The following is a 26,401-nucleotide window of genomic DNA, read 5'->3' on the forward strand; positions in this document are numbered from 1 at the left end:
CACCAAGAGCACACCCACCGCTCAGCTCACCCACCCTCACCAGCTGGGAGCCTGGGACCTCCCGCGGCCTCAGCAGCGATCCCCACCAGCTTATTGGGAGGACTGGACACGCTGGGCTCGGCCCAAGCCCTGCTGCCACCCAGCTGCCCCTCCTCACGCCTCTCCCGTCAGAGCGGGGCTCTGGTCACCTCGGGCAGTTGCCCACCCTCAGCGGGGACAGCCAGCCTCCACTCTGCAGGCTGATGTCAGTGCTCACCTCCTCAGGCCCTCAGAACAGAACGCCTGTTACCTGAAACTTACGTTAGGTTCAAACTCCCACCACAAAGATAACTATAGTGAAAACAATATAAATCAAATTAAATGAAATAAAACATTACATGGGATGAAACCATTTCACAACTTTCTCAACAGCAGCCTTGAAGGTGGGGCTGGTCTTGGGTGGCTGGTGCTTCTGGAAGCAAGCCCTGCGGACAGGGGGCGGGGGGCGCTGAGCCCCACAGGCCACACAGGCACTGACAAGCATGGCTGGGAGTCAGCTCAGCTGCTTAGAAGACACCAGGGTCCCCCAAGTCTTCACTCCTCTCTGGGAGACAGTGGGGTCCTCCAAGAACACCCCAGGTCTTCACTCCCCTCTGGGAGACTCATATCGTGGCCAATGGTTTCTAAATAGCTGGATGCTGTCCCCACCCCACAAAGCCACTATTTGCATGAAAAGGCAGACACACACGCAACTGGACAGGAACAGGAGCAAGTTTATTCAGGGGGACCCAGCTCACGGGAGGAGCACTGTCACCGTGAAGCCACATGACTTCCAACCCAAGAACCACACTTTACAACTTCAGCTGAGTTCTGTCTGGGTTTGCCTGTCCAACATCCTAAGTCAAAGGTAACTTTAAATCGAGAGAAACACACTACGTTGGCGGGGGGTGGGGGGAACGACGCTTCAAAGATGTCACATCCACGCCAGAAATCAGGACAGCCCAGTGAGGCCACCCCTAGGACCCACCGTGCCTCAGGGATACTGAGCACGGCCTCGGGTGTCATGGTGAAGGTCAAGTCTACACAGACAACCAAATTCCCCAGAATGTAAGAACATCAAAAATTACAATCCTAACATGTGCAAATAGGAGCAGCTTCTGGACACTAGCCATCCAGGTTCTGAAGGCTGGATGCAGGGGAGGGCAAGGGAGCATGGGGAGGGGGCAAGGGCGTGTTGGGGGACCCTGGAGGCCTCAGAATCAGGAAAGGGACTCGGATCTGCAGCCTCTCCAATCCTGATGGAGGCACCCAGTCCGAAGCACCTCCCTTCCACTGCAGGACAGTCTCTGTCCTTGCTAAGCCCACGCTCTAAGGAACGTCACTACTTAATGCAAGAGAACCACCCTTTCTCGCATGGAGCTCGGCAGGACTCCAGCCTGGGGGCCGCTGGCCTGGAGCCTGCCTCAGCGAGCCCTCTCCTTGTGAGGGAAGAAGGTGAACCGGGTGGGGTTGAACTCGTCCCAGATGCGCTCGAACTCCTCCAGGAAGAGCCGCACGTACTCCTCGTCCTCCACGATGAGCACGTTCTCTCTGTTGTTCTGAATGGCCTGCGTGGTCCAGTTGAGGGAGCCAGTGATCAGCACCTTCCTGTCCACGATGGCGAACTTGTGGTGCATGTAGCCCAGGTCTTGGTCGTGCCGGACCTGGATCCCTGCAAAGAGTGAGACGTCACTGCTGCCCGGCCACCGACAGCTGCTGGCCAGGCAGGGGCTCCGGTCGCCCCCACACTGGAGCCCCTCACTCCTTCCCCAGCCCCTCCTCTCGCTGTCCATCGCTTGAGTTCTGGCTCCTTCTCCAGCGTGGCTGTGTTCACAGGACTGACTGCTGCTTTTGTCCAGTGTGGTGGGCACCGTCAGGTCTGGGTGGTGACAGCGGCTGAGCCAGGCGGAGGGCTGGCCGGCAGCAGGGACAGAAGAGTTAGTTCCTCTGGAAACACCTCCAGCCCTGACTGGGGGAGGCTCCCCACCCCCTCCAGTGTATATGACACACATCACCCTCCAGTTGCTGGTTTCAACACGAGCCAACGGCGATTGAAGCAAAACCCATTTGATCTCGGGTTCATATGCCCCTAAGGTCTCACTTGGGCCCAGAATCAGATCCCTCCTGTAATCAGGACCTTGTGAAGTTGGGGGACCAGCCCGGGGGGGCCCGCGCAGAAGACACAAGGCCCCAGACCTGAAGCCTCAGCTTTGGCCCCGTGACCACCCAGCTGACACGGCCTCCCCTCCTGCTGAGGCTCAGGGCCCCTCATGTGCCCACCTCAATGTGCGCACCTCAGCCACAGGGTTGCCTATCGCTCCTCGCACCACAAAACAGGCCCTCACGCAGGTGACTCCTCAGAGCAGCTGTCTGCGCCCCCACCCATGACCCTCCCAGGCACCTCCAGGGCTCCTGCTCCACCAGACCTCCCTGCCCTACTGTCCTGTTCTGCACTTGTGGACCCGGAGCCTGGAACCTGTCCGGTCAAACACAAGGAGACGGCTGAGGGACGCCCTCAGAAGAGAGTCAAGGTTTAACTGGAATCTGGTCGTGGGCCCCCTTCAAGGTTCTTGCCAAATCTGAGGTCCTACGCTTCTCTACAAGAAAACGGCTGTGCTGAAATAGCCAAGTTTCCCCGACAACAGAACCAACATAGGATCGCAAGGCTGCCAGGAAGAGCGGAAGTCAATGTCCTCAACACTGAAACCAAGTCTGCATCCCGCCCCTCACAGATGCGAAGACCAGGGTAGGATGCACCTGTGTTCCCATCCCAGGTGACCTGAGAGCAGCCAGGACAGTTTTCAAGGGCCCCACGCACCTGTCACAGTGGCCACCAGAACGGGCAGCTCAAATGGTTGCTAATGCAAGAATGATTTTGCAGGGGCCTCAGTGACCGAGAGAAGGGCAAGAGGTTCAGACTCCGAATCGCTTGCGCAGGACACAGCGTCACACCGGGGCAGGCGGAGGAGTTTCCAAGTAAGGCAGGTGTGAACTTAGAACATCTTCACAATTACTCACACTCCAGGGTTCACCGTTACCACTCCAGTGAGGGGCAGGTCCGCCAGAGACCTGACTTCCCTGCCGTTTGGCAGCTGAAGAAACAAATTACCTGCTCACTAACTAACCATTTCAGCTCCACGTCTTACCTTATTTTAAGTATTCATTTTAGATGCCCCAAAAGGACTCACTAGTGAATTTAAGAGAAAACACTTTCTCCTCTGTTTGGTCCTTAAGCCGACACTGCATCTCTGGACACCTGTGCCCCGAACAGACTTCTGGGTCCCTGACAGGCTTTGCTTGCCGACCTGCTTCCAGCCTCGGCCCCTCTGGGGTTCATGCCCAGGTTTCGGGCTAACACTCTGCACAGAAGCTCCTCTGGACACCCCGGACTTTCCCCAGACCCTGCACGGCTGCCAAGGGACGCGAGTGTCTCCCCAGTCCTCTGACGCTGCCCCACGCGCCCTGCCTTCCCGCCTCCACCTCCCGCGGCCCAGCGCCCGGCCTACCTGCCTTGCGGAGCAGGCCAATCTGCGAGCCGTTGAGAGCCATGTAGTCGCAGTCTGTGACCACGCGGACACGCACCCCGCGCTGGTGCAGCAGCTGCACGGCGCGGCCCAGCTGCGGGCTGGAGAAGGCGAACAGGCAGAGCTCCAGAGTGGCGCGGGCGGCCAGCAGGGCTCTCAGCAGCCGGCTCAGTGAGCTCTCGCCGTGGGGCAGGCTACACGGGCAGCCCGAGGGTGCGGCACCCGGGGACCGCAGCAAGGCTTCTGTGCAGGTCACTTGCGATGGGAAAAACAGCACCTCGCGCCGCGGCCGCCGCCGCCTGACCCACAGCCAGCGCAACACGGCGGGCAGCGTCTCCAAGGCCAGCGCGAGGCCAGCAGCCGCCACCACAGCCAACTGCCAGCGAAACGGCCGCATGGCGTCGGCAGCTACCTAGGCCCCACGTGCCACGTGCACCCTGCGCCTGCGTGCCTGCTACGCACTTACGCCAGCCGCCCATTGCGCCTGCACGCCAGCAGGTCACGTGTACCCACCGCCAACTGCGCCTGCGTGCTCGTTTCTCGCCCCCCCCCCCCCCCCCCCCCCCACCGTAGCCTTGAGCCCGCTGCGTACGTGCTCCCGCCTGCCTGCGATGTCACCGCCTGCCTCCCAGTGTGCCTGCGCCCGCACCGCCCACCACCCACCTCCCACGTGCGGCTGCATAGTCCGCGACATCGCCCACTGCGCCTGCGCACCTGGCCCTGAGGGATGCAGGTGGCAGTGGCGAGGAACCCACAAAGGTCCAAATTGGAACAATGCGAGGGCCGCGTAAATAATGCAGAACTGGCTTGTACTTGAGGTGTAAATGTGCATCCTCTATGGTGGACTGAATGAGCAAGGAAAGAGAGCAACTGCTCCGCCCGACAGAAGAATCCCTCATGATCCGTTGGTGCTTGTCCTGAGGATGCTGCCCGGGGCTGGGGGTTGTGGGGGGCGCCCTCTGCAGAACAAGGGCAGCGACCCTCACACGCGGAAAATGGGCAGAAGGGTCACGTATGAGTGCCCGGGAGACTTGGCCATCTTTCCCGAAGCTGTGACCGGATCCAGTCAGAAGGAAAAAAACCCACGGAAGCCCGGATTAGAGGACTGCTTTCACTTCTCAGGGGACACCTGGCCAATGTTGTTCATGTCGGCCAAGGGCACGAAAGAAAGAGCCAGCTTGGACGCTGTCACAAGCCAGTGCAGACTGGGGAGACCTCACACCTGCGTGCCCTGCACTGGATCCGGACACAGAAACATGACATTGGTGAAAAAGCTGGTGAAATCCAAATAAAGTTTGGAGTTTAGTTAATAATAATGTACCGATGTCAGTTCCTTCACGTTGAGGAATGAAAGTAAAGGAAGAGGCTAGGAGGAAGGGAAACTGAGTTGAGGGGTAAATGGAACTCTGTGCGATCTTTGAAACTCTTGGGAAAATCTAAAGTTATTCTGAATTAAAAGTTTATTTAAAATGTGAAGCAAAAAAAGAAAAAAAATGTGAAGCACACACCTTCCATCTGGTGCAGCCATCCCGTGCATCCCACACAAACACATCCTACACAAAGACTTGGATACAAATGTTCACAGCAGTCTTGCTTGTAATAACTCTAATGTCCCTCAACAGATAAATGTTTGCATATCAATGCGACAGAATACTATTTAGCAATAAAAAGAAAGAAACCATTGATACACTCTACTACAACATGGATGGACTTCAGTTATGTTGTGATTGGCTGCAGAAACCTACAGTTCTGCTGGCAAAAAATGATGGACTCGGTTGTGAATGAACTGTGAAAACACACAGCCTTACCAGCCCAAGCTTGCAGTCCATGTCGGGGCAAGCAGCAGATGAATTAAAAGTCTGGCAGACACCCTGCAGAGGACCATGAAAGGGCCAAGTCATGGTCTCCACACAGCCCTGGCTGACTGGGGAGCAGTGTACGAGGGGGAATGACCCACAAAAGCACAGGGAGAAGTGAAAGCAACGGAGGCTTGAGAGTGTCCCACACCCACAGACAGATCAGCAGGGTGTGAGGCCTGCAGGCTCCAAGTATTTGGGTTAAACCAAAATCACCAGTGACTCCTACATTCGAAAGACTCACAGGTGCCTGCTACGAACAGATGAAAATAAAAAGCTGAGCAGACACACCAGGGGCTGCTCACTGCAGGGGAAGAGATGCTGGAGCTTAAGTCCAGCTAAGTTTCCAAAGGACAGCAACCTCAGAAAAACAAAATAAAATCCAGAGTTGCTGCACTGTTGTTATCAAAAATGCCCGTTTTTCAACCAGAGCTTCAGTTCAGTTCAGCCACTCAGCTTACCAACATGCAAAGAAAGAGGAAAGTGTGACATGCATGCAGGAAAACAGAAGCCAATAGGAACTGATTCGAGTGGACTCCGAAGTTGAATTTAGTAGGAAGGGACTTCAAAATGACTCTTAAAAACATCCTCAAAGAATTAAAGAAAAAGGAAAAATAATGACAATGAGTAAACCGACTCCATAAATACAAAGTATTTACTAAAATCTATGCAAACTGTCAGTGTAGGTTTGTTTGTTTGTTTGTTTTAGTGTAGGTTTTTTAATTGTAACAAATGCATGTCTTGGGTTGGGTCAGGGGTATATGGGAACTCTGTACCTTCCCCTCAATTTTGCTGTGAACTTACAACCACTCTGAAGAACTGTATTTTAAAAAGTCTATGCAAACCACGTATCAGATGAGGGTAATTCCCATAGTATATAAGAAATTCCTACAACTCAACAGCAAAAAAATTAAAAGAATAATTCAATTTAAAACTGTGCTAAAGACTTGAACAGACATTTCTCCAAAGAAGACATGGCTAGCCAACAGGTATTTTAAAAGATGCCCAACATCACTAACCATCAGGGAAATGTAAATCAAAACCACACATGTGGTTTTGTGTGAGGTATCACCTCACACATGCTAGGATGGCTGTTATCATGGATGTGAAGAAATTGGAACCTGTGTACTCTGTTAGTGGGAATCCAAATGGTGCACCTGCTATGGAAAACAATATAGAGATTCCTCAAAAAATTAACATAGGACTACCATATGATCGAGCAGTCTCACTTCTGGGTATTTATCCAAAAGAACTGAATTTGGGATCTCAAAGAGAGATTAGCACTCCAGTGTTCAGTGTGGCACCATTCACAATAGCCAAGATGTGGAAACAACTTCAACATCTATCCACAAATGAATGGATAGAGAAAGCATGGTGATATCCAACTGCTTTGGCTAGAACTCCCACTACTATGTTGAATCAAAGTGGTGACAGTGTGCATACATGCCTTGTTCCTGATCTTGGAGGAAAGGCTTTCAGTCTTTCATTGCTGAGTATTAAGTTTCCTGCAGGTTTTTCACATACAGCTTTTGTGTGCAAGGGCGTTTCTATTTGGCAGAACTTTTTTTTTTTTTTTTAATCACAAAGAGGTGCTTAATTTTTCATGTGCTTCTTCTGCATCAATTGAGGTAACTGGGTTTTTTTTCCTTTATTTTTTTGACAGGGCATATTACATTGATTGGTGGTTGTATGTTGAACCATCCTTGCATTCCAGGGATAAATCCCACTTGGTCATGGTGTCTAGTTTTGTATTTGTTTTCTTTTTAATATGCTGCTGAGTTCTGTATTTTGTTGGGGATTTTTGCATCGATGTTTATCAGGGATATTGGTCTGTAGTTTTCTTCTTGTATCTTTTTTGGGTTATGCTGGCCTCATAGACTGAGCTGTGATGTCCCCTCTCCTTCAATTTTAGTTAAAGTTTGAGAAGGACTGGTGTTAATTCTTTAACTATTTGGTAGAATTCACCAGTGATGCAATCAGCTCCAGAGCTTTTCTTTACTGGATTTTTGATTACTGATTCAATCTCCTTACTAGTTATAGGTCTATTCAGATTTTCTATTTCTTCATGATTTAGTCTTGGCAAGTTTTCTGTTTTTCAGCATGTTTCAGGGTTATCTAATTTTTTAGCATACAGTCACTCATATTACTCCTTTATAATCCTTTTAATTTCTATAGAATAGGTAGTAATGTCCCCACTTTCATTAACTTGAGTTTTTTTTTTTGAAGTATATCTAGCTCAATGTCAATTTTGTTGATCTTTTCGAAGAACCAAATTTTAGTTTTCTTAACTTTTCTCTTTTATTCTCAATTCCATGCATGTATGTATGTATTTAAATCCATGAGCTAGAATAAAGGGGGAAAAGGCATAAGGAAGAAAACAGATCCCTCTTGCTTATCATCCAGGTTTCACCTCTCCCTGTGGAGTGAGTGACCCTCCCTCATTCTCCACTGCAGTATTGCACTGCTCTCTCACTACTCTTTGCCTTGGCCTGTTCACAGTGAATATTTTCACTTGTTTAAGCTCTTTACTGTTCACTTTCCTCACAAGATGGACATTTAAAAAGAGCAGGGAACTGTATTTCTAGCCCCTAAAATAATGCCTGGAATATAGTAAGCACTCAGTAACAAGTGGTTTTCTGTCTTTGCATCAATTTCCATTTGTTCACACATTATTTTCTTGACTTTCTCCACATCTTCCTTTAGTTCTTTGAACATCTTTGGTTTGAGCAACTCTAACAATTGTTTTAAAGTCTTTGCCTAATATATCTGCTGTTAAATCTTTTTCATGAACAGACTCTGTTGAATTCATTTTCCAACCTGCTGTCCACACCTTCCTGTTTCTTTGTATGTCTTGATTTTGTTGTTGTTGAACCCTGGACATTTAAATCCCCATTACCAGGGGTTTACTGTTTTTTGTTGTTATTTTTACTTTCTGGCTCTTTGCCAAGGATCAGCTGAAGTTATAAACTTAAATTTTTCTCAGATTTTTTTCTGAGCCCTTCCCTGGGTGTGCGCAGTCACTTTTAAATTTTCTCATTCATGTAAATTGTTTGAGTGTCCTACTCTTTAATGTCTGGCTCCTGAGAGGGGGAAAGAGGTCCCCAGCCCACTATCATTCCCTGACAGATACCTGATCCAGGGGTGGTGGGGTACAGCCACAGTGGCTGCCCCTCTTCATCTGAACTGTGATCAGATGCAGCGATCAGGCACAAAGCCCTGACATCCCAAGGACTCCCAACCCCATTCCCACAAGCTATATGCAAGTTGATCCAAGAACACGTGCACGGTCCTGCCACATGGCTAGGGGTAGGAGAAGGGAACCTGAAATTGTACAAAGAGCTGAAACTGACTGAAAGTTAATCACAATTTATTAAGTCTTCCCCTCCAGCAAAGTAGAAAGTTCCAAAACAGTTCTATTACTGGTCTTACTCTAACCATATTATTTTCTGTGACTGATCCCAAGAAAATCTGAGGTAGCAAACCAATAAAACCATGTAGTCAACAGTTTATAAAAATATATCTTTATTATTTTGATGTTCTTGCACAATACATATACCTAGTCATATAAACATGGTCTTCCTGTTAAATATAAATTAAACAAAAAACTATAAACAAATCAGCAAAATTACTGGAAAATCCTTCCAAACCACAAATCCTTATTAAAAATGTACACAGGGATGATGAACCTGTCTTTAGACACCAAAATTAACTGCAGCCAAATGCAGACATTTAAAGAAGCAATCAAGGGCAGAGTGATATGGAAGAAAACTATGATGGGTGTCTCAGCTGCATACATAGTGAGCCAAGTCAGTCAAAGGACTCCAGTTGGCATTTCAGCAGAGTGTCATCTCTGTGCAAAAAGATCAGGGCTTGTCCTCAAGCTCAGGGTACTCTCAAAGCAACCACAGCAGAGAATGGCCAGAAGAGTGGTGGTCAGATGACTTAAAATACGAATTCCAGATGCTCCAATGATGAGCGTGGAATATCCACTCCACCCAGAGCCATTCCCAGAGCCCTGACTTGAAGCCAGATTATTAGCAGTGACTCCAGATTAGCACATACTCTGAACACCCATAACTACAGGGAAACTCACGACACACACAAAACCTGGAAAACCCTTGCTGAATTTCAGAATAGAAAGGTTCAACTGCTAACCTTGACAGGATCTGACAGTGAGGCTGAGGTACCTCAAGCGAGGCTGACCAGACAGGAGATACATATTTTCTGTCCGTTCTTCTCTCCTAGGGGGTGCGAATGCAGGGGACAAACTGTCACAAGTCTCCAACTGCCCTCTTCAGGGCTGGAGCAGCTCAAAGTCTGTGGGATGGTGCCAAGAACCACACCAGGCGCAAACCCCACACAGAGAGCAGAGTTCAGTTCCAACAGCTTCCACTCCTTCTGAGCAAACAGGGTCAGGTCGGCATTCGGATACAGGAGGACCACCTGTGACCGCCATCAGAGACCTGTGTCTGAGCATCACGACAAGTTGGCCATTGCCACTTCCCAGCAGGCCACGTGGATGCTCATTCCCACAGTGGGGTCAGTTGCGAGGCTCCAAGGCCGTGGGGCTGCGGACCGTGGACATGAGGTGTGACTTGTAGGTTTTGCTCAGGCCTGTCATCCAGAACTTGAGCAGCTTAACGTTGTCCTCCTCAGACGCTCCAAGGATACTCAGCAGCTTCTGTGTGTCCTCTTTGGGCCGACTATCCACCTTGGTGAATTTAAAAAGGACCTTCACTTTGCTGTAGAAAATCAAAACCAAACACTCAGCTACCATAGCGCCATCAGCAGAGTTCTGGTCCTGGGGCCTAAGAGGCTTCAAGACCAGCAACAGCTTGATAAGCAGAGCAGAACAGAAACAGGGGAGTCAGCCCGGCACCGCAGCAGCTCAGGCCTGCCCCAGCATTTCCCACTTGCCCAGTTCTAATGCTGCTGCATCCAGACAGGGAGGTTAAAAAAACAAACATTACTTCCTGTCATGAAAGGAACTGCCTGCTCTGAAGCTTCTGACTATTTAAAGTCAGGACGATGTTTGGCTAATTAATTGACAAAAAATTACTAAGAAGGCAGGAGGGAATATAGTTATCTGCTGTCACAGAATGGGAACTATCTGATCTTTCAATTTTTTAAGTTAATTAACTATCAAAAACAACTGCTTCCTTGGAGAGCACAGAGCAGCTTGAGGCCCAGGTGCCGAGTCACCTGCTCAAGGTCACCCAGCTGGCTGCACAGGCGGTGGACTTGTAACCTCTCCCCTACTGCACCACCCCAGCGCCACGGCCTCAGCTCTTTTCTAGTTTTCCTCAGCAGGATGCCGTGGTGTTGGCACCCCAGCCCTCCCCGGAAAGCAAGACTCCAGAAGCCGCGACAGCGCCTGCTTACTTCATCCACTCTTCCTTGAGGCACACGAGGCACTGGTCTACCACGTCCACGGACAGGTTCTGGTTGGTCAGAGCAGCCTCCATCTTATTCAGGATGGTGGGGCCGACTGAAGGTGGGGCAGAGGGGGTCAGCACCAGGAGAGCCTGAGTGCTGCCCCCCCACCCCCCCAGCTCATTCTGGGATGAGGCAGCCCACTCAGCGGGACTCACCTCGGTCTGCGGCTACAGGACTCCCACTGGTCACCACAAACTCGTACTTGCTGAGAGGTTGCTCACCCTCACACCCGACTGCATGGAGGCTGGAGCGAGTGGCTGTGTGGACCTCCACGACCACAGCAAACTCTGGGGCAACACAGACACACTGCTCTGTCAAGTGTGCCCCTTCACCCCATGACAAGCACACTGGACTCTGCGGCTCCGAATCATCTCAGACCATCTCGGGAAACTCCAGCCACCCGAGGTTAATACTTGGGCCTTTAAAATCTTCTGTCATTTGTGAACACAGTTAAGAGTTCACTTTTGACTCAAACTAACAATGCATCAAGTGATAATAACTACTGATTATGTCATATACCTCAGTTGGCTTAATACTAAACTGCTCTGTGAGAGGGGTCCTGCAAAACCCCTACTTCATAGGCAGGGAAACAGAATCTAAGTGACTTGCACGAGGTCACATGGCTATGGTGGTAATAACATCAAGCCAGTCTCTGAGACTAGAGCCTGTGCTCTGCATACTGCCTCCTGGACTCACAGCCCAGCCTGAGTGCTGAAGGATGGCAGCTCTGTGACCAACCGTCTGTCCAACTCACAGAATCGCCGGAGGAGCCTGGACACGCCAGGAGGTGGGGATGGGTGCCTAGGCTGATTCCCAAATGCCCCCAAATGAAAAGGGACGAAAATGAGCTTCCTGGCTGTTTTTCTAGAGCAATAAGCTTGTCCATCCCAAGGGTGGAGGTGAGCAGAGCAAAGGCCACTGTGCTGATGGGCAGCAGGGACGGGTTTACAGCAGATAAAACAGGAGACCAGAAAGAGGAAGGAAGACCACAGGGCAGAGGGGTCAGTCCAGCGGGACTCCTGAACCATCCCCAGGATGGGACATGCCCCCACTGAGAGCCACACCCCAGCAAGCTACCGCAACCATGAGCTTGTCCAGCCCAACCCACACCCGCCTTGAAGACAGGAAACAGAGGCCAATGCCATTGGCAAAGCAAGTCCTGCAACGTGGGCCCTCCTGTCTCTGAGGCCAGCAGGCGTGGTCCTCACACGCAGCTGACACCCAGCCACGTGGTCTCGCTCCGAGTCCCGAGGTCCAACGAGGCTTGTACCTGAGGCCAGCACGTGGGGAGGGATCTGCACGTGGGGGCTGAGGCCCAGGAAGTTGCAGCGGTAGGCCTCCTCATACTGGCTGCTGTAGGGGACGACACGGACACAGCCCACGGGCAGCATGGTCTGCAGGGACACAACGGCCCAGGGTTGAGGAGCGCTGCCCCAGCTGCGTCCATCCCCACACCCCAGTGCACTCAGCACTCGTGCAGAGCCCCTTCCTCCCAAGGTGTCCCTGGTCTTCTGGCCCCAGGCTGTCTCTCACACAGCCCCACCCTGGCCTGCTCAGCAGGGTTAGCTCCTTCATTCTCCAGCTGCTTAGCTGTGTGTCTCTTCCCTCATCCCCAAAGCTTTTTGAGAGACTGATCTCGTGCCCTCAGGGCCTAGACAGAGAGCGGTGAGCACGCACCCTCAGAGCCAGACCCGGGCCATGGCACCACTACACCTGTGGGGTGCAACACGGCGGGCCCATCAAGAACGTGCCGTGCAGAAGCCCTGGGGGCTGAGGCCAACGCTGGTGGAGGTGGCTTCTCAGAGGGGTAGGGATGGGGACACAGACAAGCGTGATCAGTCTATGAGGACAGCAGATTCCTCACAGGAAACAAAGCCACAAATCACTACCTGTTGTTTTTCTAAATATTTTGGGGCCGAGCTGTGTGTGTCTTATGGAATCAGCTCCAACCAGGGATGGGACCCAGGCCCTCGGCAGTGAAAGGGCAGATGACCCCCATATTAATAGTGGGGAAAAACACAGATCTTAGATTCAGGCAACAAGTCTCTGATATGTCCTAACACCCACACCTGAAGTCCAGTTAATAAAACCCACCAGGCCAGTACTGTCTCCCCACCACCACAAGAGAAAAAACACCCTCTCACCCGAAGGACTTCGAAGGCTGAATGGACGAGGTCTGAATCTCTGCTCTTCCAGATCACCTGGTTCCCCATGAGGACGTGCCAGGCCAGTGTGCGGAAAGATGGGGCACCCAGGACCTGAAAAACACAGCGTACAGCTTTCCATCCAGAAACTTTGCCTGTGGAGCAAAGGAGGCGGGCCAGGAGAAAGGAAGTCATCTACCTCCAGAGGGGGAAGGGGGAGTTGGATGACGTGCCCAGGACAGGAAGGGGCAGGGGACCTCTCTACATTCACACCTGAAAGCCTGAGCCCAAAGCTCTTGCAAACTTCAACATCTTTCCCCCAATTTTACTCTTAAAAACTTAAAGCTGTTCATTCTAAGCTTTCTGCAACACGCCTTCTCTCTCTACACACTTAACTATGGCTCAACCACTCAAAAGCAAACCAAGGTTGTGACTCTTCAGCACCAAGGAAGAGCGGGGTCTCCACACCAGCTCACCCAGGGCTGCCCTGTTCAGTGTGGATCCATGTCCAGAGCACACCTCCACCCCTCCTCCTGGGAGTGAGACTCCCTGATCTATCCTGTCTCTGTTGTCGTTCAGTTGCTCAGTTGTGTCTCTTTATGACTCCATGGACCATAGCCCGCCAGGCCCCTCTGTCCATGGGGTTTTCCAGGCAAGAATACTGGAGTGGGTTGCCATTTTCTTCTCCAGGGGATCTTCCTGACTCAAGGATTGAACCCACATCTACTGCATCTCCTGATGCTGAGCCACCTGAGAAGCCCATCTTATCTTTTTCCTGCTTTAATCAACTGATTAACCCTGTGGCACTGACGTTTTGAAGACAAAAGGCCGCCAAAGAATTGATGCTTTTGAACTGTGGTGCTGGAGAAGACCCTTGAGAGTCCCTTGGACAGCAAGGAGAACAAACCAGTCAATCCTAAAGGAAATCAACCCTGAATATTCATTGGAAGGAATGAGGTTGGAAAAGATTGAACGCACGAGAAGGGGACGAAAGAGGACAAAATGGTTGGATGGCATCACCAACTCAATGGACATGAGTTTGAGCAAACTCCAGGAGATGGTGAAGGAAAGGGAAACCTGGCGTGCTGAAGTCCATGGGTTGCAAAGAGCTGGACACAACAGAGTGACTGAACAACAACTCACAGTTTCGAAGAGCTCATCCTGTTACCCAATACCACCCGCCCGAGAACCCGCCTCCAGGACCCACCCCTGGCAGAACCCCAGACCCCTCCCAACTGTCACCCACAGAAACAATCAGCAGGGCCTGCAGCCTAGTCAAGGACGAGCTGAGTGAACGGTTTTTACCCTGAAGTCCCACAGAGAACCTGCTGTTAATCAGGCTTTACTTAATTTTCCAAAAAACAAATCACTGTCTTCTGACAGAATTCATGCTCAACATAAAAAGAGTCTAAGAAGGAACTGTCGGCCTCTGTGACCCAGTAGTCCCTCCCCCAGTACCCCCAGTGGTCATGCCCCACCCCTACCCCCACTGCCGCGCAGGCTCCCTCTTATACTGAATGACAAGCCCTTGTTTGAATGCAATTACTTGAGTCAGACATTCAGATCTTTTCATTCTTTGTAAGACTGCCCACTGTTTTCAATCTACAAAGCATCCGTGCTGCATGCAAATCAACAATGTTGTTCAACTCCTTTAGAAGGTTCCAGAACCACAAGATTCAAGACTCACGAAAAGCCGACTGCTGGGCCTTTCTTTAAAGACAACCCCTCCATCCTCACTGAGCCTAGGGCTCAGACACCCCAGATGCCCACTGTCATCTACAGTCACCCACTGAGAAGGTTCCTGGTCACTCCTGAGTATGGCAGCCTGAAGGACAAGGTGTGCCGGGTGAAGATGAGCCAGAAGCAGAGGCAGGGGCTCCGGTCCCAGTGTCTGACCTCTCTATCCCCTCCCCGTCCCCCGCCACCACCTACCTGCCTCATGTGCCGAAGCGATTTGAACACGGAGAGCTTCCGTGGCTGCCAAGCTCCACAGTCTGAGAGCAAGGAAGACTCCGCTGGGCACTTGGTCAGCTCCCGCCCCTCTGCCCCCTCTGGCAGGGCAGGGCCTTTCTCCTCCTCTTCAGCCTCAGAGTTGTCCCAGCTTTCTGATTCCTCTTCCAACTCTGCAAAACGGACAACTAAAGTTTCACAGCACACAGCTCTGGGTTCCTTTACTCCCGGGATGTCACATGACCACTTCAGCCCAAGGCACCTTGTGGTTAAACCCACCAGGAAGCTACTGACTTCGCGTTCAGGCCAGCTGGCTACACTACTTGCTGCCTCTGGAGCCCTGGGGGGCTGGGAGCGGTCAGTCTGCGTTCTATCCACGGCTGGTGGAAGAAGTTGAGCCAAGGCTGAGTAAAGCACGCAGGCGCTACCCTGAGGGCTCCACACGTCCTGCCCTGAAGTCAGCACCGTTCTCCTCGCCTTACAGAAAGGAAGTGCTTGTCATCTCAGCTCACCTCACATCAGCCCCACGAATGCAGTACCCTCACTCCCTGTCTCGCACGAGGGGGCAGTGCCTGGGCAACACAGAACATACATGCGTCCCAGAGCCGGACCTGAAGGCACATCTGTCTGGCTCCAGCCTGTGCTCTGAATCCCTACACTCACCTTTTTGACAAAAATATAACCCAAGACGTGACAGTGAACCCCGCACACCTGCACCTCTCTCAACACTCTCGGCTCTCTAAGTAAAGAGACCTCACCAACAGACTGCCCTTGCCCTCTTCACCAGCCAAAAAATGCATAATCACTGCGATCAGTGGTCCACGGTTCACTGCACCGTGAGAGTACCATGGTGGACCGCAATCCAGCGCCTCGCCCTTGCAGGGAAGCCTCTTCAGATGCAAGTCACCTGACGACAGGAACAACCTCAAAACAGCTCCAGCTTGTTAAGGTCACGCATTTCCAAGCAGCAGCTCATCAAGCACATCACGAGTCTTGTTCACCCCACATTGCTACATCACTGAAAATCCAATCATCTCCAAAAGAAACGTGGACTCTCAGACCCCCCGGGTGGTTACCCAGACGTGGAGAGCTGACCACAGACCTGAGGAAGGTGGCCCAGACACCAGGCTGGGGAGCCACTGCTCTGGTGAAACCCTCGGGTCCTGTGAAGCACAGCACTCTACTGTTACAGAGCAGAGCAGGGAGTGGGCCCCCGTCCAGAGAGGCGAGCAGGTTGAGAGCCTCGCTCACCTGCCCCCCACCCGCCCTGGGGGTCAAGGCAGCAACAGCCCTGGGGGTCAAGGCAGGCCTCTCCAACCTGCCTGGACAGACTCTCATGGGACCATAAAGGAAGATGAGACAGGAAACCCCAATAAAATCATGAAGAGAAAAGGGCCAGTTTCTGCTCCCAGGGTGTCCTCCATCAGCCCTCTGCCAGGACGGAGGGATGGACTGAGCACAGGGCAACTCCACAGCCATCCCACAGGCTCCCAGCACGAGCACCTCCCTGCTCACCTGCAAGCTGCTCCATCTGGACCAAGGTGTCCTCAGTGGGTGCGCCTTCCAGGAGCTTCTCAGTCAGCCGGCTGCCGCATGCTTTCAGGAGCCTGAGAACAGAGCACCAACTATGAAGTGTTCTTGCCAAAAGAAAAATAGGACTCAAAACCGAAAGACCCTGCTGATCTGACTACCAGGTAATAGAACACTTGGGTGTAAGGACGCAGCTGAGAACTGCCCAGTGGTTGCGATCAGCCAGGGGTCCAGGGGTCCCCTGACAGAGACCCAGCAGCACCTGCGCCCGTGGCGGTACGGCCCCCACACCAGGTCAAGCCTGAGGCAGCACAGGACAGCAAGCGTGGATGGGGCTGGAGGAAGCTACAGAAGGAGTCTGCTTTGTGGGATGTGATAATTTAATGGCTGAGGTATACAACTAAGATTTGCCTTAAAAAACATTCTAGAATAAAAAAGTGAGGGAACAGATGAAAAAGCATTAAGACACTGATAACTGCTAAAGCAAGACGGCAAGGGTATGTGGTGCTTATTACACGTTGGGTCGGTCTGAAAATTTCCGTAATTGATTTTTAAAAGACAGAAACTTGGCTGGGGAGACATATTTCTGCCTTAGTTTGCAGGTTCTCAGGAGCTGCACTCAAAGATTTCCATGTGAGGACATGGCTTAGGTGACGCTGCACAGGAATGAGAACCTGGGGTGTTTGGAAAGAACATACCCTGCAGGGGAGGAACAGAAACAGTCTGTGGCGGGGGGACAGACTGCAGCAGTTTCCAGGTTGTCCACAAGTCTGTCCCTACTCTTCCCTCCACATGGTGGAGACTGAGCCTCCCACCTGCCTCAGGTGGGCCCCTCTAATGACAGCAGGTGAAGGCAGGTCTGAGTCCACTGAGACCTGGGCATAAGGGCCGCTGAGCCCTTCTCACTCCCCCAGGTCACTGGCACAACCACGGTGAAGGGCTGAGGCTGCCCACCCACGGCTGGACCAACCTGCTAGCCCCAAGAGGGAGCCAGCTTCAGAGGACAGAAGCTCCTCCTGAGACCAAAGCAGCCCAGGTCAGCTCCCTCCAAATTCTGATCCGCAACAGTCTAGCAGTTTAAGCACTCACTGCTGTCCCAGGAGAGGAGAGACCACTGGCCTTGGCCTGGGGTCAGCACCCGAAAAGTAGCACCTTCTCAGCGACCTCTGTGTGCTCAGGGCCAAGGACAACTGGGCCAAGCTCAGGTTCACAAGCCACACACAGATGCGCCCAGTGACGGTCCCCCAACCTAGGCACAGTCCGGCCAACACCCTAGCAGTTGCGAGAAGACCGAGTCTGGTTACCAAGCAAAGGAGGTGTGCAGGCAGGCCCACAGGCTATCATCGTTGGTCAAGGATGTCAGCGAGCGGGCGGCGTTGCCATTCCTCTGGTGCAGGAACGGGGTGAATGCTGTGTTCATCCTCTGGGCACGCTGCGGACACCCGAACTGCTCCGCTTCAAACACCTGAGCCACGGAGGGAGGGGATGGCCCTTCAGGACAATCCCAGCTGGCAGCCCAGGCCCCTCTGCTCTCTGGACTCAGAGGAAAGATGGGGCTGCCATTCCCACCCAGCAGGGTACTCTGTCCCCATGCGGTCAGAAGCCACCTGAGGAAAGCGTCAGTTAAGAATTTCTCCCGCAGCCTCCCTGCTCAAGGTGGCCATGAAGCTGCTCTCCCAGTGCTCTTGGCTCCTCCTCCAGGCACAGGGGCTTCCACTGCTCAGACCCTGTCCAGTGGGGACACGCAACCACCCCCCACAAGGAGAGGAGCCAGCCTCCAGGCCCAAGTGCCCCCTGAGCAGGCACCTATGAGCAGCAGGCCACCACGGCTGCCACCCCACACACCAGGCTGACACGGTGAGCAGACCCCTGTCGCCTGAACTGAACACAGATCATCAACAAGCCGCTGGGGTTTAGGGACTGTCTGCTACCAAAGCACCACCAGCCTGTCCCCCCAGGTGGCCCTTGACATCCAGGTAGAATGTGGGTCTGCCATACTATTAGTGGACAGGCTTCTGAAACGATGGTGAGAGGAAGCAAAGATCAGCAGGGATCACGCCAGAGTGGCTAACTGCAGTTATGACAGAGCCGAACAAGAACCAGGGCAGCAGGACTCGAGAGAGACAGGCTGGCCTCCAGCTTGTGTCCACAACTCCGACCAGGCAGTGGTCAGGACCCCGAGGCAGGCACACCGCCCCACTCCTGTTCCCTCCGCGTGGAGCCCTCCCAACCCGCCCCTACCACCCAGCCTCCTGGCCACCTTGAGCGCCTTGCCCTGGAGCTCGTCGATGATCCCGCGGATCTTGCCCAGCAGGAAGGGCCAGGAGTTGATGAGGTAGATGCGGTCCATCATGATGGCAATGATGCTGTACCAGCGCTGGAAGCCCCGGGCCAAGCTGTCCTTGATGAAGAACGTGTGGCTGAACACGAAGCCATGCTGCTCGTCCCCAAAGAAGATGGGGCCCTCGCGGCCGGGGCAGACCTGGGACACAAGGACAGCGCTCCAGGACACCACCCTCTATATACAGGTGACTCCTGCTCAGACAGTTCTTCCTGCACTAACGAACCAACACTGATTACAAGAAGAGTGGGAAAGGAGGATGAGAGAGGAAGCGTCCGCTTCTATCTCTCCTGTGATCAAACTCCCCAAAGAGAACATTCATCACTGTGGAACGCAAGGGCCAGTGGATTCCTTAATTTCTTTCTACCTTGAGTCATATAGAACTCCTATACAAATATATAATCTACCCCAGGCTCAAACTTGCCAAAATCACTCATCTGGAACATACTGGAGGGAGGACAAGCCTCAAGGGTCTGAAAGTGGGTACAGTGACAGGAAGCATGAGAGAATAAACTACAAATTCTCTGTGACAGAGACATATATGCTAAGACTGAATGCAACAGCAGCAGTCACATGTCTTAGACACACCCTGACTCACTCCCTGGTCAACTCAGAGAGCATGTGATGGGCACTGAGGCTGTGACATGGTGGTGACATCCGATGGGAGCAACATGGCCTACACACACTCTACACATGAGCAGTACATCTAGGAAGAACAAAGAATGAAGGTCCGGTGCTTACAAGGGTGAGCTAGCAACCAGCCAGGGTGCCCTGTAGCTTACTCTGGAGGCCTGCCTGCCTGTGCTCTTCATGACAGGACTGCTGGCTGCCTGCCTGCCCATGACCAACACTGATGCTGCCCAGGCTGGAGTGTGTGGGAACGACTCCTCAGAGGGCCCAGGTCACGGGCGCTCACCTCACAGCTCAGGCTCCGCACGCAGGCCTGGCGGACGATGCTGAAGAGCTGGGGGTGGTTGGGGTGCTGATGACTGACATACTTGATCGAGGTCTCCTTGTCATGGCTGATGTAGCCGGGGTGCCCTGCAGCAAGTGACCGGCAGCCCTGCTCAAGAGAAACAAAAGAAAACCAGTTAGCCAGGAAGCAAGCAACACACATTCTTCCCCTTGTGAGAATCTCAAGCAAAAGAATCTACTACTGTAAAAAACAACTGGCTCCTAGAGTTACACCTGGCTGAGGAGCTCCGCTTCCTGAACAGGAAAACCCGGACGGGGGCCTCACAGAGGTCACTGGGTCTAGTCTACCACATGCCCACAGCAGGAGTCCTGGGGAGCTCAGTACCCACCACTCATCTAACTCGAGGTGCAAACCCAAGACAGTCACCACAAGCACCCCCACCTTCGAGACAGCAAAACAGGCTCGGAGTGGCTCACACAGCCTGTGCTGGCCTCCACTCTGATCTGGGCACAACACCGGGCAGGGCCTCAGGATCAGGAGGTAGCCACACTCTGATGCTCAGACCCTCTGCCATGGAAGTGGGCTGGACCAGTGACCCTGGCTGCTGCCCCTCTGAAACCACAGCCATGTTTGGTGCCGAGGCTGTGCGTCCCCAAGGCAAGCCCTCCCCGTGTGATGTAGGACCCTCCCAAGCCGTTCTAGCTCAAGAACCCTCCCCCATGATCCCACTGCCCAGGTCCCCCTCCTGCCTGCCTCCCTGTCACAGGTGTCACCTGCTCACAGCAGAAGCCCCTCCCCACCTTTGCTCCTTCTCTCTCGACCCCTCAAAATCAATCAACCTCAAGCTCGCTGACTGCTTCTCAGCAAACCCAAACTAACATGGCTGGATTTCTGTTCACCCTGCATGGCAGGTCCAACACCACCCAATTTCCAGTCCAAACCCAGGGCCTGCATGTGAAGAATCAGCCTGGTTCAGGGACCTGATCTCTATCACCCAGGGCTCAGGAGGCAGGCAGGGTGCTTGAGAGGAGGACACCCGGCTGAGGGGACAGGAGAGGAGGTCGGCAGCGCGTGAGCACTGTGCAGAAGGGAGGCCGAAAAGGCAGACTCTGTGATGGTGGCAAGCGCCTGCTGACCCAGAGGGACTGGAAAGAGCAAGAGCTGGCATGAGAGGAAAGAACCAGAGGGAAGAGAGGCAGCAAGCACATCCCAAGAGCCCAGAGCTGTGAGGTCACTTCCATGACCAGGAGGTCAAGCCCAAGCCCCTGCAGAGAAGAAACACCCCTCGACCCCGCCCCCAGGGCCCCAAGAGACACTGGCCTCACACATGTCCGACTTCTTGGGCCCCGGGCTGCTGGACTCCGCGCTGGCACCTTCTGCTGGGCTGTGCGCACGGATGCGACTGCTCATCTGGATGCCGCCCTCATCCTCGTCCGCAGGCTCGCCCCGGCCGGCGCCATCCCCGCTACCGGCCCCCTGTGGCAGTGGGGCGTGCAGGACCTCTGTGCAGAAGAGCGTGCGGGGGCCGTGCAGCTCACAGAAGTGACAGAGCGCGACGATGGCGTTCATGGTGCCCTAGAGATGGTGCTGGGCTGCGGGGAGAGGAGAGAAATGCCTTAGATGGCCCCAGAACCCACCCACTCCAGGGCCCGGAGACCGGAGGGCTGTCCCTGACCAGTCAGGTCATGAGCCGGGCGGCACTGCTAAGCTCCCAGTCTCAACCAGCATGGCATCGCATGCAGAGATGCAAAACAGACACCGTCCCTGCCACGTGGAGTGAGGACAAACAAGACACACAGAACTTGGGATCACACAGAAACCCTTCAGTCAGGACTGTGATGGCAGGGCTCATGGGGACAAGGAGTGACAGTGCCTTGGGGCAGCTGTTCCATGAACAGCCGTGGGGCAGCTCCAACGCCAGGCAGCATTGCAGGTGCCATGATGCTGCCTCATGGAGCTCACCTCCCAGGAGGGGAGGGGAAGTAGGGCTATTGCTTCCTCTCATGTGGTGACAGAGTCAGGGAGACAAGGACAGGAGTCAAGGGCAGAGAATCCCTGGAGGAGGCGGGATGTGATTTCAGACAAAAGGGCTCCTGATTGAGAGCTGAAGGAGCACAGGGCACCACAAGGGCTGAGGAGGAGGCGTGAAGGAGTGTGAATGTTCACAGAGCTGGGGGTGAGGGCAGAAGTCAAGCGGGGGGTGGGTTTTAGGGCCATGATAAGACCCCGAACTATCTTTCAGAGATTAGAGAACCTGTGGGAATTCTGATGAGAAATACAATAAATTTGAATGTTACTTTAAAAGATCATTTTGGCTGCTATTCCAGGTAGACACAGGGAAGCCAGCTGGCCTGGGCCAGGCTGGGCAGGGGAAGGTGGTGAGGACAGACCAAGCGTGACTGTACCCCAAGGAGAAAAGCAGACACTGCTCATGGGTGGGTTGTGGAGCACGAGGAAGGAAGCAGGGACGTGGGGGCTGGGAGCAGAGAGCAGTGCTGAGGGGAGCCCCCAGTGGAGAAGATGACGACAGGCTGGCCGTAGGGGGGTGGTGGCGCTAAGTGGGGCAGTCAGGGCTGAGGGGCCCTGGGCCTCTAGAGCTTAGATGTGGGAGGGAGGAAGAGCTGGTCAAGGTCACAGAGAATGACAGGCAGCGAGGCAAAGTGCACGGTCACTCCAGGGACCACGGGGCAAAATCCAAGTCATGAGGGAAGCAGAGTCCTGGAAGGGTCAGGAGGCAGGGTGGTTTGGGCACCAAGAAGGTGGAGATGGCAGGTGGGGGTGCAGACACAAGTGTCCCTCTGCTTGGGAAAACCATAAAGGTGGGGGGGTAGTGGTATCCACTAGGCTGCAACAGTACTGGAGGCACAGAGGTGAGATGGTAACCGCCCAGCGGACCTGACACGTGTCACACAGCAGGGTCTGGAAGGCAGGCTAAAATGGGAACAGTCTGTGTTTACCACATCAGTAAAGTGTTGTCAACCATCCAGCTGTCACTGCACTGGAGCGTGAGGGTCACAGCAGAAGCGGCAGAGCCAACCTAAAAGAGACACCTGAGGACCAGATAGGAGGAGGGGTGGCTGGAAGGCACGACAAGTCAGAGGATGGGGGTGGGTGCTAGAGGAAGGTGGGCAGTGGGAGAGAAGATAGTTTGAGATAAGAGGACACTTAGCTGGAAGACCTTGAGTTCCATGGAGATTCTGGAGAGCAGGACGGAGAGGCAGGGCTGGGGAGAAAGGTCCCGAACACCCCCCGCCCCAAGACCTCCACTGGCTCACTGCCCCTCCTAAGTGCTCACACCCACCCATCACTCTCTCCCCGCTTTATTTTACTGGATCATACACTGTGTCTCATCTTCAGCAGTTCCTTGCACACAGCGGGCACCAAGTTAACAAGTGTTAAATAAATAAGTGAATTTAGGAGTTGCCTGGAGAGAGGACAGTTGTTGCCACAGAAAGTGGAACACTTGTGGAAGGTGTGCACATGAATCTCTATACTTATCAGGACTACATGGCCACCATCCCACCTAGTCGACAGATAGCAGGGCCATTTGCACATGAATTGGGCCGGGCAACACCGTCATACCTCAGCTTCAAGACCTGCTGTTTTCTAGGCAAGGAAAAGTATCAGAGCCAATTCTAAGAGCAGTGGGCATGGAAAAAAAAATAATTAAGCTGCCTACAGCCAACCTCAAATGAGAACATGAAAGAGGACGTGGGGACCCCACAGCTCTCAGTGCTTCAGCAGAGGCTCGCCTTGTAAGCAGCGACCCACAGAATGTTGATGATGCGAATACAGTCCACGGCAAAGTCTGATCCCTTGTGACACAAGTATATGTTTAAATGTCCTTGTAAAGTTTAAGATATTTAAGTATATAAAGTCGTCATCCTTCCAACTCTCGGTTACACATCATGCCCATTTAACCCTTCAGACGACAGCCCAGCCTGTGGGCAGAGGTGATGCTGCTAAGCTTCTTCTGAGCATCCAGGATCAAACTGTCAGGCTACTCTGACTTTTTCTGAGTGACACTCACTCCCATCTGACAGGACTTCTGACTCCTCGGATCACAGCCGAGATAAAACTTAGCTCCTCAGCCACGCACCCACAGACTCAAGAAAACCTCTCTCCAGCCCCGAGTAGCCAGGTGACGTCCAATGGGTCCAAACACCTCTCTCAGCACCAGCCTAAAGCTGAGCGCCACTGGCCTGGGAGGGAACCACGGCCCCAGGCACCCTACCTCGGGCAGCGTGAAGTTGGGTCTCCGACTCCAATCTCTACCGGATGCCCCCCAGTCATTACTCCCCAGCCAGCTTTCCAGAAGCCAAGGAAGCAGCAGAAACCCTCCCCCGCCGGAGACGCTCCTCAACACGACACCTCGTCGGGCAAGGGTCCTGTCCACGCCCTCTCCCACCGCGAGAGGAACGTGAGCACCCCTCCAGCGGGGCACCCCGGCCGGGTCCCCCCGCCCCTGCAATCCGGACGGCGGCCTGGCCTCCGGTACCAGGGACGTGCGTGTGACCCTCGAGGACACTCAACCACTAGTGACTTGGCGCCTGAGCACGTCCACCCCGAGGGTCCCCGCGCTGGGGACCCAGTGCCGCCGGCCGCCGCGACCCACCCCTTCCGCGAGGAGACCGCGCCCGACCTCACCCGCCAAGCTGGGGGCCTCCTCAGCTCCAGGCCGCCGCACCCCGCCCCGGCCCGACCTCCCCGCCAGCGGGATCACCCCCTCGCCCGGAACAGCGTCCCTACTAACCCGACAGGCTGCGGCGCCGCCCCTGCTTCGAGCCCTCCGCCGCGCCGCCCCTCTCGGATCTCCGCCCCCCCGCACCCGGGCTGCCCCCACCAAGTCCCCTCACAAGGGGCCGCGCCCGCCTCAGGGCGCGTGACTCCGTCGGGCCGTACCACCGCCTGGGGCCGCGGAGGGGGAGCCGGCCGGTCGACGCCCCCGTACCCGAGGCGCGCGGAGCTCGGCCAGACCCGCATCCTGGGAAGACCGCACGGGTGCGGGAGCTCCGAAATCCGGTGGGACCCTGGAACGATTGCCAGACCCGCCCTCTCCACCGCCCAGCCCGCACCCCCACCGAGAAGCCCGGAGTGGTCGCGCCCGCGCGGGCGGGGGAGAAGGGGCCGCGGGGAGGTGGAGGAAGCCATTCCAGGAGAGGGGAGGATGCACTAATTTAAAGAGCATTTTTTAAAGAGAACTGAGGAAAAGTAGATCCATTCTAGGACTCCCGGCACATACCGAAGGAAGAGAGAAAGAGGACGTTGCGAATATATAGGATGCTGTAATTTCTTTTGGTTTTACCGTTTTCATTAAATTTCCGATGGAACCAGTGTTCGGTGGAGCGCGCGGGCCCGGGGCGGGGCAGGAGGCGGCCACCGGATGACTTAAGAACGTCGCGACGCGGGGGCCGGGGCCTGGGAGCGCGCAAGCGCGATTCACCCTCCTGGCCTCACCCGCCGAAAAACGTCGTTTTAAATATATGTAACTGTGGAGTAATGATCCCTGGTGGCTCAGTGGGAAAGGATTCGCCTGCCAGTGTCATGAGACGCGGGTTCGATCCCTGAGTCGTGAAACATCCCCTGGAGGAGGAAATGGCTATCCACGCCAGTATTCTAACCTGGAGAATCCGATGGACAGAGGAGCCTAGTGAGCTAGATAGAGTCCATGTGCCGGAAAGATTCAGGCATGACAGCTACTGATCAACAATCTTCTGTGTACTTAAGAGATCGGTCTAAAAGCCTTCAGCTCATAATGTGTTTGGCCGAGGTAAGTGGGTGCACAGCGGCCAGGAGCCGAGGGCCTGTGATTGACTCGCGGGCCACGCCTCTCTGGTTTTTCTCCGGAGCGGGGACGCGTTGTTTTCCGTCTCCTTTTACCTTGTGGTAAGATGGGAGTACCAGACCACCTTACATGTCTCCTGAGAAACCTGTTTGCAAGTCAGGAAGCAACAATTAGAACTGGACTTGGCACTGCTGAGAGAAAGTGAAAGTGTTAGTCGCCCAGTCTTGTCCGACTCTTTGCCACCCTATAGCCTGTAGCCCTCCAGACTCCCCTGTCCATGGAATTCTCCAGGCAAGAATACTGGAGTGGGTAGCCGTTCCCTTCTCCAGGGGATCTTACTGACCCAGGGATTGAACCCGGACCTCATGCATTGAAGGCGAATTTTTACCCTCTGAGCCACATTAGATGGTACTCTGGTTCAAAATTGGGAAAGGAATATATTTCCCAAGGGTGACAAGGCTGTATATTGTCACCCTCCTTATTTAGCTTATATGCAAAGTACATCATGCAAAATGCCAGGCTGGATGAATCACAAGCTGGAATCATGATTGCTGGGAGAAATATTAACAACCTCAGATAAGCAGATGATACCACTTTATGGCAGGAAGTGGAGAGGAACTAAGGAGTCTCTTGATGAGGGTAAAAAAGGAGAGTGAAAATGCTGGCTTAAAACTCGAAGTTCAAAACACTAAGATCATGGCATCTGGTCCCATTATTTCATGGCAAATAGAAGGGGGAAAAGTGGAAACAGTGACAGATTTTCTTGGGCTCCACTGTGGACAGTGACTGCAGTCATGAAATTAAAAGATGCTTGCTCCTTGGAAAGAAAGCCTAGACAGTGTATTAAAAAGCAGAGACATTACTTTGCCAACAAAGGTCCGTCTAGTCAAAGCTATAGTTT

General features: G+C 53.6%; 3 protein-coding genes across 9 annotated transcripts; 1 reads left to right on the top strand and 2 right to left on the bottom strand.

Moving 5' to 3' along the window:
• Positions 1-752: 752 nt before the first annotated feature.
• Positions 753-3,998, bottom strand: PLD6 (phospholipase D family member 6). The gene is made up of 2 exons (XM_043474056.1): positions 3,525-3,998; positions 753-1,690 (listed from the first exon to the last, which is right to left on the bottom strand). The coding sequence occupies exons 1-2, from the start codon at positions 3,937-3,939 to the stop codon at positions 1,443-1,445; spliced, it is 663 nt and encodes a 220-aa protein (XP_043329991.1). The 5' UTR covers positions 3,940-3,998; the 3' UTR covers positions 753-1,442.
• Positions 3,999-8,903: 4,905 nt separating this feature from the next.
• Positions 8,904-25,098, bottom strand: FLCN (folliculin). Of its 7 annotated transcripts, none has more exons than XM_043472474.1 (12): positions 25,021-25,098; positions 21,036-21,307; positions 19,716-19,862; positions 18,719-18,940; positions 17,763-17,923; positions 16,444-16,535; positions 14,911-15,101; positions 12,979-13,092; positions 12,105-12,228; positions 10,990-11,121; positions 10,781-10,886; positions 8,904-10,140 (listed from the first exon to the last, which is right to left on the bottom strand). In XM_043472474.1, the coding sequence occupies exons 2-12, from the start codon at positions 21,282-21,284 to the stop codon at positions 9,939-9,941; spliced, it is 1,740 nt and encodes a 579-aa protein (XP_043328409.1). In that variant the 5' UTR covers positions 21,285-21,307; positions 25,021-25,098; the 3' UTR covers positions 8,904-9,938. The 7 variants fall into 7 exon arrangements, with proteins under 7 accessions (XP_043328409.1, XP_043328371.1, XP_043328381.1 ...); XM_043472436.1 differs by having other exon boundaries at positions 24,958-25,070; XM_043472446.1 differs by lacking the exon at positions 25,021-25,098 and adding an exon at positions 24,667-24,779.
• Positions 22,481-24,891, top strand: LOC122450540 (basic salivary proline-rich protein 4-like). The gene is made up of 2 exons (XM_043483184.1): positions 22,481-22,487; positions 23,759-24,891. The coding sequence occupies exons 1-2, from the start codon at positions 22,481-22,483 to the stop codon at positions 24,889-24,891; spliced, it is 1,140 nt and encodes a 379-aa protein (XP_043339119.1).
• Positions 25,099-26,401: the final 1,303 nt, after the last annotated feature.

This window comes from Cervus canadensis, chromosome 1, assembly GCF_019320065.1.
Source record: "Cervus canadensis isolate Bull #8, Minnesota chromosome 1, ASM1932006v1, whole genome shotgun sequence".
Taxonomy (NCBI): Eukaryota; Metazoa; Chordata; class Mammalia; order Artiodactyla; family Cervidae; genus Cervus; species Cervus canadensis.